The 10,626-nt window shown below is 30.5% G+C and overlaps 1 protein-coding gene across 1 annotated transcript; it reads right to left on the bottom strand.

Moving 5' to 3' along the window:
- Positions 1-8,803: 8,803 nt before the first annotated feature.
- Positions 8,804-9,436, bottom strand: LOC110639213 (secreted RxLR effector protein 161-like). The gene is made up of 2 exons (XM_058134446.1): positions 9,199-9,436; positions 8,804-9,102 (listed from the first exon to the last, which is right to left on the bottom strand). The coding sequence occupies exons 1-2, from the start codon at positions 9,434-9,436 to the stop codon at positions 8,804-8,806; spliced, it is 537 nt and encodes a 178-aa protein (XP_057990429.1).
- Positions 9,437-10,626: the final 1,190 nt, after the last annotated feature.

Here is a 10,626-nt window from a genome sequence, read left to right as displayed (position 1 = left end):
CCAATTTAAGTTCACTCCAAGTCAAAAAACGCAAGCTACTCCATCTTCCAACGCTACAATGGCAAACCTTAAATGACGGTTGCTTTTTACTTAGAGGAGAAGTGAGGGAAAAAACAATAATACCTATTCTTCTTTTTGACTAAAAAGATTAAAATATATAATTAAAATTAGTCTTTAGTAATGGCATTTACTTTCCAAAAGCATTATATTAATAATAATTATTAAATAGCTAAAAGATTAATTTAGTTTATAAGATTCGCCTAACATTACCATTAAATTGAGATTTCAAATCTTACCAACTATTTTTATTGATAAGCATCTGTAAATTCTATTGTAATCATTTAAAATAGCTTATGCCTTTGAAGTATCTAAGAAATTTCCCTTGAATCCTATGAGCAGCTGATCATCAACTTAACCATTTTTTTCTAAATTAATTAGTAAACAAAAGATCGAGTATAATGGGCAAATCGTGAAATAGACGGTGAAGTCTTTTTTTTAATTATTATTATTATTATTATTATTATTATTATTATTATTATTGAAAAATATGAAAACTTCACTTGCTTATGGATTAATATGAAATAAAATAAGAATATAATGAATATTATTTTATATTTTAAATTTAAAATATATTTTTTAAATTAATTAAATCACGTAAAATAGTTACTTAATTTCCTAAATTAAATAAGTGAAAAATTGTTACTGTTGTTGTTTTAATATCTTTAGAGATTTTACATTGTTTATAAAAACATATGTATAAAATATATAATTTAGCATGTCTTAATAAAAATGCTTTCATTAATTAGTTACGTATAAAAATAATAATAGCAAAAAATTTATTTTTTTTAGATATTTCATATGATCGAATCCTAATAAAATAAATCTAAATAATATATAATTCAATTTGAGATTGACTTTGGATTTAAAATTTAATAATATGAAAAAAAAAAGCATGAGGCTAAGTTTGTGGGGGGATAAAACCTGAAAATACGGCATAAAACTTATTTTTTATTCAATGGCTGCTAAAAGCTGGTCGACTAAACTGTTTGTAGTCAGCTATACAGAATTAAAAATCGTTGCAATTTTTTCCAGTTTTGCCTTTAAATATCGTGGGATGAAACTTACCTATGCATGCAGTTTTCTTAGAAAACAAGTTTGAAAATTAGTCTAAATTATATATTTTATAAAATAGTATTTAAATATTTTATTAAGTTTTTAAAATAAAAATTATTAATAAAAAATAGTTTTTTATGTATATTATTAATTAAAATATATAAAATTAAATGAGTTTGAGTATTTTTAAATAATAATAATAATTGAGTTTGAGACTGATTTTAGTAAATGAAAATAAATTTTGATAAGTTTAGGTTTTAAGTATATTAGTCAATTTTGGGTTTGAGTAGAATGATTTTCACAGGTATCATACCTATTGCCACCCCTATCAAACTCGAACTTAAACCTATCACAGATATTATTTCTCAAAATCGAACGTATCATGAGCATTTTTACTCAAATTCGAATTCATCCCAAATCTAATTATATATTATTTATTGTTGTTGATTAAAATCCAAAACTCTGCATGTGCTATTGACATTTTATTTAGCTGGATCTGTAAAAGATTAACTATTTAAATTTATTAATTTATTGATTATGTATGTGTGGACTTATGAATTTTTTTGTTTATGTGGATGAGGGAGCTGGGCTTCCAGTGATCACATTGTGTTAATTGAAAATGTTGTGGGTGAGCTGAGCTCTCTAAATTATTATATATTGTGATTACAGGTTGAGTGAGTAAAAAACTCTACATTGGATGGTCCTGGATATGGCCGGACTCTGTTCGGATATTTTCTTGATTTGGATTTTGAAATTGGGCTTATAGTTTGGGCTCAAACAGTGAGGCTTACTACAGGCTTTGGGAGTCTTATCCCGACCCAAGTCTTAGTTCTAATCCGGTCCATAAATTGGGTCGTGATAAGTCAGATCGAATACCTACAAATATCTAACTCGTTGTCGTCCCTAAATTTATTTGCTAATCTAGTTTGAACTAATTTCCCTTTTTTCTTAAAAAAAAGTATATGACTAAAAATGAAAATAAGATGCATGCCCCCTCCACATATTAATTATTATTAATGATAAAACAAATAAACCGTATTGTATTGTGGTTCTAAATCATATTTTTATAAAATTAAATAAAAATAAAAATAAAAATAAAAATAAAATGTAACGTGTTCTGAGTTTATTGGTAAAATCAAGTTAACTCTCTAATTCTTATTATTTGATCCGAAACTAATTTATTTAAATTAATTATAGTGTAAATTAAAGTAAATTATAAATTAAATATATATATATATATATATATATATATATATATATATATATATATATTGGTAGAAACCATTTGGTATTCTAAATCTATTAACCCAACTAATCCGAATTCGCGTTGGACAGGCTTATAAAGGAGGGTAAAGTGCTCCCTTCTAAATTTTAAAGGTGCTTCACATTCAAAGTTTAAACCCGAAATCACTAGCTAAAGGAAAAGGGATACTTGTCATTCCATCTCACCCCTTAGGAGTAAATTTTTAAATATATTAAAAATACATAACAATTCCTCTATTTTAAATTTGAATTAAATTATTTTTAAAAATTTAATTCTATTAATAAAATGGTCAATCCTTTGAAATTTAGTCCAATTAATATCCTTAATTTATTTTAATTTTGAATAATTATATATTTTGAGTATTGTTTTGTTAAAAAATGGTCTATCTATTTAAATTTTATAGTTAAATAATTATATTTTTTTAATTTAAAATATAATACATATATTATACTCTCATTTAAGCTATATGGAATACAAATAAAGGTTATATTTATTGAAAATAATTCTCAAAATTCATTGAAAATATTGAAAAATAATTATAATTTAATAGATCTTTTACATATAAAAACATGCATGAGGAAATCTGCATGTTGGAAATCTGCTATTTAACTCTTATACTTTTCGACTTTTACTAACCATATCCCATTATCACTTGTAATGTTAATTTACTAGTAGCGCTGCCACGTCAGCTGTCATGTTATGCCAATAATAGGATATAGATAAAAAAAAATTGAAAAACATAGAATTTGAATTGTAATTTAGTTAGTGTATAATATAATTGAAAAAAAAAATTAAAAGCACAATTTTTTAAGTAATTTCTTATAAAATTACTCACAATCTATTTTAATATATACAAAATTTTAAATTATATTTAAAATTGAGAAGTAATTAACTGTTTAATTTGGATTATCACGAATATTTGATAAATTAATGATAAAAAAAAATAAGAATGAAAAGGGAGAGACTTAAGTAAATAGTATCAAAAAATTTACAATATTTGAATATTGACATAAAATTGATTTCGAATATAACTTAATAGAAATAAAAAGATTCATATAGTTAATTTTAACTAGTTTGAGAGACTTAATTATTATTGTTGTTATATATTATTTAATTAATTGTATATAAATTTATAGTAAATATTTAAGGAAAAATTAAATTTTAGCCTTTACATTATGCTAAGATGACAACATATAAAATATCTATAAAAATTATTCTATTTGAATTCAATTAGTATTTTAAATACCTAAATCTGATTTTATTATTTGAAAAATACTTGAACCCATTTAAATTTACATATTTTAATTAATAATTTACATAATATATATTTATAATTAATAATTTATATTTTACAATTTTTAATAATTTTAGAGAAAATATAAAAAATTTGTAATTTCAATTTTCATAATTATACCACATATTAATTAAATTCCGCCTAAGTAGTTTGTGCTTAGCGGGTCCCAAGCCCGGATAAAGAAGGAGAGTTGCGGTAGGTGATAACCACCGTAAAAATTTCGTAACACCTTATGATATGAATTCAAATGATATAAACGTTGGGGCATCCTCTACTTACGACGTGCTACATCGGAGCCTGGGTGTAGTGAGAAATATGCAAGGGTGTAGGGCGTTCACCGAAAGCGACGCGCTATGTCGGCGCCTGGGTGTGGTGTTAAGTGAGCAAGGGTTCCCACATCATGGACTGATGTGGGTAAAAAAGTTAGTCCATAGGACAGATAGTAGAACAAATAGTGGAACAGAATACAAGATAGACATAGAAAACAATAGAATATATCATAGAAGGAGACAAATTAGGAAGAAACAGGATAGGAGGAGGATCAAGGTTGGTACTTGGAATGTTGGATCACTTACAGGAAAATTAATGAGGCTTGTGGATACCTTGGAAAGGAGAAGGGTGAATATTGCTTGCATTCAGGAGACTAAATAGGTAGGAGAGAAATGTAAGGAAGTGGGTAATTCACGGTATAAACTGTGGTTTACCGGAAAGGAGAGAAACAAGAATGGAGTGGGCATAATCATAGACAGAACATTGAAAGACGCAGTAATAGCTGTGAAAAGAGTAGGAGATAGAATTATATTAGTAAAGCTAGTACTAGAAGGAGAAACAATAAATGTAGTTAGTGCTTATGCCCCACAAATAGGACTAGACAGTGAGAGCAAATAAAAGTTTTGGGAAGATATGGATGGTTTAATGCAAAGCATACCGAATGAAGAGAATGTTTTCATTGGTAGATATTTGAATTGACATGTAGGAAGTGATAGACAAGGTTATGAGAATGTTCATGGAGGTTTTGGTTTTGGCAATCGAAATGAGGAGGGAAAAAGCATTCTGAATTTTGCTATGGCATACGACCTAATACTAGCAAATACCTACTTTATAAAAAGAGAGTCACATTTAGTGACTTTCAAAAGTGGGCAACATAGAAGCCAAATCGATTTCCTCTTAACCAGGAAGACAAATAGAGCTCTATGCAAGGATTGCAAGGTCATTCCAGGAGAGGCTTTAACAAGTCAACATCGGTTGGTGGTCTTGGATGTCAAGTTTAGGAACAATTCAAGTAAGGTTAGAAGAAATAGTGTAGCTCGAACAAAGTGGTGGGAGTTCAAAGGAGTAAAGCAAGTGAAGTTCAAAAATGAGCTTCTCGAGTCCGAAGTATGGAAGTTGGATATGAAGGCCAATGATATGTAGATACAGATGGCATCAAAGATTAGAGAAGTAGCTAGAAAAGTACTTGGAGAGTCTAAAGGACATGGACCACCCTCAAAAGAGAGATGGTGGTGGAATGAGGAAGTACAAAAGGCAGTGAAGAGAAAAAGGGAATAGTATAAGAAATTACCTAAATGTGATAATAATGAGGCATATGAACAGTACAAGATAGCAAAGAAAGAGGCAAAAAAGGCAGTTAGTCAAGCAAGAGCACAGGCCTTTGAAAAGTTATATGAGAAACTTGAAACTAAAGAAGGGGAGAAAGATATTTATAGATTAGCAAGGAGGAGAGAAAGGAAATGTCAAGATCTCAATCAAGTTAGGTGCATTAAGGATAAAGAAGGAAAAGTGTTGGTGAAAGATGAGGACATTAAAGAAAGATGGAGAAATTATTTTAATGATCTCTTTAATAATAGTCAAAATGGTAATAGCATGAATATAGACTATAGAACAATAGAAAAGAATGTGAATTATACTAGAAGAATTAGATCTTTAGAAGTAAAGGAAGTACTTAAGAGAATGAAAGTGGGTAAAGCCTGTGGACCCGATGAAATACCAATTGAAGTGTGGAAGTGTTTGGGAGATATGGGAGTGGCATGGTTAACTAAATTATTTAATAAGATTCTAAACTCAAAGAAAATGCTTGATGAATGAAGGACGAGTATTTTAGTGCCTATTTTTAAAAATAAGGGAGACATACAGAGTTGCTCAAACTATAGGGGAATTAAACTCATGAGCCATACTATGAAGTTGTGGGAGAGAGTTGTGGAGCATCGACTACGTCATGATACTTCTATCTCTCTCAATCAATTTGGTTTCATGCTCGATCGTTTAATTATGGAAGCGATCTTTCTCATTAGAAGCTTGATGGAGAAATATAGAGATGTGACGAAAGATCTACACATAGTTTTTATTGATATGGTTTTTATTGATTTGGAAAAGGCTTATGATAGTATTCCAAGAGATGTCTTATGGAATGTGTTAGAACAAAAGAGGGTATCTATTAGGTATATACAAGTGTTGAAAGATATGTATGAATGAGCAACTACTATTGTGCGCACAGTGGGAGGGGACACAAGAGATTTTTCGATCTCAATTGGATTACACCAAGGATCAGCCACAAGCCCTTACCTTTTTACATTAGTTTTAGATGAATTGACGAAACATATATAAGAGAGTATTCCTTGGTGCATGATGTTTGAGGATGATATTGTTCTGATAGATGAGACACGTGAAGGAGTCAATAGAAAGCTAGAGCTTTGGAGAAGTACTCTAGAGTCAAAGGGTTTTAAGTTAAGTAGAACGAAAACAGAATACATGCATTGCAAGTTCAGTGAAGGCCAAACTGATGATATGGAAAGAGTTAGTTTGAATGGAGTGGTACTGTCCCAAAGTAATCACTTTAAATATCTAGGCTCAGTCCTTCAAGTAGATGGGGGATGTGAGGAGGATGTTAGCCATAGGATTAAAGCCGGATGGTTGAAGTGGAGACATGCCACGGGAGTTTTATGTGATGGCAAGATTCCCAATAAGTTAAAAGGAAAATTTTACCGTACAACCATACGACCGGCTATGTTATATGGTAGTGAGTGTTGGGCACTGAAAGAGTCGTATGCATCTAAGATAAGAGTTGCAGAGATGAGAATGTTAAGGTGGATGAGTGGCCATACTAGACTAGATAAAGTCCGTAATGAGAGTATTAGAGAAAAGGTAAGAGTGGTGCCATTTGAAGATAAGTTGAGAGAAGGGAGATTGAGGTGGTTTGGTCATGTGAAATGTAGACATACGGAAGCTCCAGTTAGACAAGTAGAGCACATTAGGTTAGAGGATAAAAAGAAAAAAAGAGGTAGGCCTAAATTGACTTGGAGGAGAGTAGTACAACATGACCTATAAGCATTACACATTTCTGAGGATTGAACCCAAAATCGTTTAGAGTGAAGAAAGCGAATTCATATAGTCAACCCCAAATTTTTGGGATAAAGACTTAGTTGAGTTAAGTTGAGTTGAATATTAATTAAATTCCATACTTTTCAACTTTTTTAAAAATTATTGTGATAAATTCGTTATATTTAGAATATAAAATTAATTAATATTCATTAAATTGTAATTATATCCTATCATTAGTGTGATATGATAAATTCTTTAAGTAATTAATGTACGAATTCGATAATAATAGGATGTAATTAATAAAAATTGAAAAGTATAGAATTAAAGAATTCTATTTGAAGCTATAATTAGAACCACCCCTGAAAATGAATCAAAATTTTGAATAAATAAATTAGCAGAGACTTGACCGTTAATCCAATTTAAGTTCACTCCAATTCACAAAATGCAAGCTACTCCATCTTCCAACGCTACAATGGCAAACCTTAAATGACGGTTGCTTTTTACTTAGAGGAGAAGCGAATGAAAAGACAATAATACCTATTCTTCTTTTTGACTAAAAAGATTAAAATATATAATTAAAATTAGTCTTTAGTAATGGCATTTACTTTCCAAAAGCATTATATTAATAATAATTATTAAGTAGTTAAAAGGTTAATTTAATTGATAAGCATTAGATAAAAAAAAAACAGAATTAGACGCTAAAACTTCAAAAGTCAGTTAGTCAGTTAATTAGCTGCTTCACATGTATTTGATTAGTTAGTCGAATTAGTTAGAGTCAGTTTCCTAGTTCCTTCTTTAGCTGGCTGTATATATATATATATATATATAAGCTAAAGAGACTCCAGTATCTTTTTCATTCTTCTAAATTAATAATATTCTTTTTCCTTTTCTCATATGGTATCAGAGCACATTTTTTTTTCTCTCAAGATTGCTTCATTGTTCTTCATTTTCTTGCTGAAACCCTAAGCCTTTGTTCATGGCTACTAATCAAGATCCTACCCAAAAACCCTCTGGTCCTTATTATCTTCATCCAAATGAAAATCCAGCTCTTGTTCTGGTATCTCCAGTTCTCACTAGTCCTAATTACCATTCTTGGTCTCGTGCAATAAGGATGGCGCTTCTGTCAAAGAATAAGTTATATTTTGTTGATAGTTCTTGTTGGAAATCTACAGTAAACACAAGAGGCTGCCACACAGGACTTTTATCAGATAGATGGTGACAAAAAAAAATCTGCAGTAGGCTTGAGCTAATTTAGGAATTAAACAAAGCAACAGAAAAAAAGAGGAATTATAGTAGAAAGACGGGATATAGTTGATTGAAGTTGCTATTTTATTCACTTGCAAAATGAAGTAAACAACAGGCCTATAAATAGGCTTTACACAATAACAAATTAGCAAAAGAAGAGCAGCAAAATACTAGCATAAAGTAGAAAATAAAGGAACAGAATTAACAACATCCAACTCCGTAAAAAAACATTAATATTTCGGCAACTGACTTTGAATCATTTTCTAAAACTCCCTCTTGATTCAAAGTTACAGACACCAAGTTGGAGCTTAAAATAAAGTTTATCTCAAGGAAGGGACTTTATCAAAATATCTGCCACCTGCTCATTTGTGTTGCAGTACTTCAAAATGATTGATTCATTTGACACAAGATCTTGAATGAAATGAATTCGAATATCTATATGCTTGGTTCTTCCATGAAAAGTTGGATTTTTGGACATAGAAATTACGGCTTGATTTTTTACAGTAAATTTCAGTTGCTTCCTACTGTTCTTGATAGACATCAGCTAGAATTCTTCTTAACCATAAGGCTTAACATGCTGATGAACTTGCAGTTGTATATTCTGCTTCAGATGAAGACAAGGCTGTTGTTGTTTGCTTCTTTGAACTCCAACACACAGCAGCTGATCCAAGACTAAAAACATAACTAGATGTGCTTCTTCTATCCTCCAAACACCCAGCCCAATCACTATCAGTATAGCCAAATAATTTGAACTCTGAAACATGACCATACCATATCCCAAAATCGACTGTTCTAGCAATATAACGTAGAACCCTTTTTGCAGCTCTAAAATGATGCTTTGATGGATAATGCATGAACCTAGAAATAACTCTAACAGTAAAAGAAATATCAGGTTACGTATTAATCAAGTAGATTAAGCCTCCAACCAAACTTCTAAAACTCCTTGCATTAGCTAGTTCAGTACCATCATTAACTTGCAATTTTTCATTTAAATTCGTTGGTGTGGCTGCAATTTTATAACCCAAAATGTTAAACCTTTTAAGCAAATCAGCAGCATATTTCTTCTTTGACACAAAGATGCCATCTTCAACTTGCTTCACCTCAAGCCCAAGAAAGTACTGCAACTCTGCAAGATCTGTCATTTTGAATTTCTTGTCCATGGAAGCTTTGAATTCATTAATAAGAGGAGAAGAAGATCCCATATAAATCATATCATTCACATAGAGGTAAATAATGAGAAAATCATTTGTACCTTTGTGACGCCCCTCACCCGTCTACAGTGTAGCCGAGCGAGGAGTGCCACATTCGGTGCCGGAGCACCCTATCTTATCCTGTCATGTCCATTGTTAATTTTAAACTTTATAGAAAACATGTGAAATTTTTTTTTTCTATGTGAAGACCCGGGCAGAGCCTCCTCTGTTTTATTGGTATCTAGCGGGTTCTAATAGTTACCTGTTAAAAACAATTTCATCTCTTTACATGTCATATCATGTCATTTCTACTCATACCATTCCAAGTTCATTCATTCATTCATATAGAAATTCATATGCATAAATTCATAACTTTATTTATAATCCAAAATATGTAATTACAATTTTTATTTACATCACAAACTAGTAATTACATCATGATTATACATAATGAATCAAAATACTAGTCTATACATAGGCCTTACCAAAATACAAAAGACTAATGAGGTGAACTCTGAACTGTATGCAGATCTGGTCAACTGCGGTCGGAACACTACTGTGGCAACTGCTGCTGTGGCGACTACTGTTCTCCAGTACCTACGCGATGGAAAAACCAACACGCTAAGCAAATTGCTTAGTGGTGCATAATTTTAAGGAATAATAACTGAATAATTAAAAGTAATAGCTCTATGTAGAATTTTGCACTTCTAGGTCAATTATATATTTTATTGCACTTTGGAAAAAAATTTACTTATCAAGATCTTATCTGTGCATATATCTTATTTTCAGTTTCCTTAAACTCATATCAGTGAAATTATCATCAATTCTAAGACATTTATAAATTTCCTACACTTTGGGAACAGTTAAATTTAACAGTATCTTTTCTGTTCATTTCTTATATAGTCTAAGTCATTTATGACTTTTTTGTACTTTCAAAATAAATTAATTATCAGTATCTTTTCTGTGTATCAATTTCATTCTCTGGCTTTTTAAACTCATATTAGAGTCTTTAGAATCGTATCAGCGTATTTTATGTCATATCGGTGTATTTCATGTCATATCTACATATTTGAGCCCAAGTAACCTATAACAAACTATAATGCTGGATACACGGGAGTATACGGGTTAGACAGCCATATGTCTACCCTGTATACATCTGTTAGGCATGAGGCCAGCTGTCAAGCACGAGACCAGCTGTCAGG

Source organism: Hevea brasiliensis, chromosome 14 (genome assembly GCF_030052815.1).
Source record: "Hevea brasiliensis isolate MT/VB/25A 57/8 chromosome 14, ASM3005281v1, whole genome shotgun sequence".
NCBI lineage: Eukaryota > Viridiplantae > Streptophyta > Magnoliopsida > Malpighiales > Euphorbiaceae > Hevea > Hevea brasiliensis.
Note: the sequence above shows the minus strand (reverse complement) of the source record. Positions and strands in the feature narration are given on the sequence as shown.

Bases quoted from the DNA above. Each gene is read 5' to 3' on its own strand.
- LOC110639213 (XM_058134446.1), bottom strand. From the start codon at position 9,436: ATGGGATCTTCTTCTCCTCTTATTAATGAATTCAAAGCTTCCATGGAC. The intron at 9,103-9,198 runs GTACTGAACTAG...TTACTGTTAGAG, and splicing joins AAAATTGCAAGTTAATGATG to TTATTTCTAGGTTCATGCAT.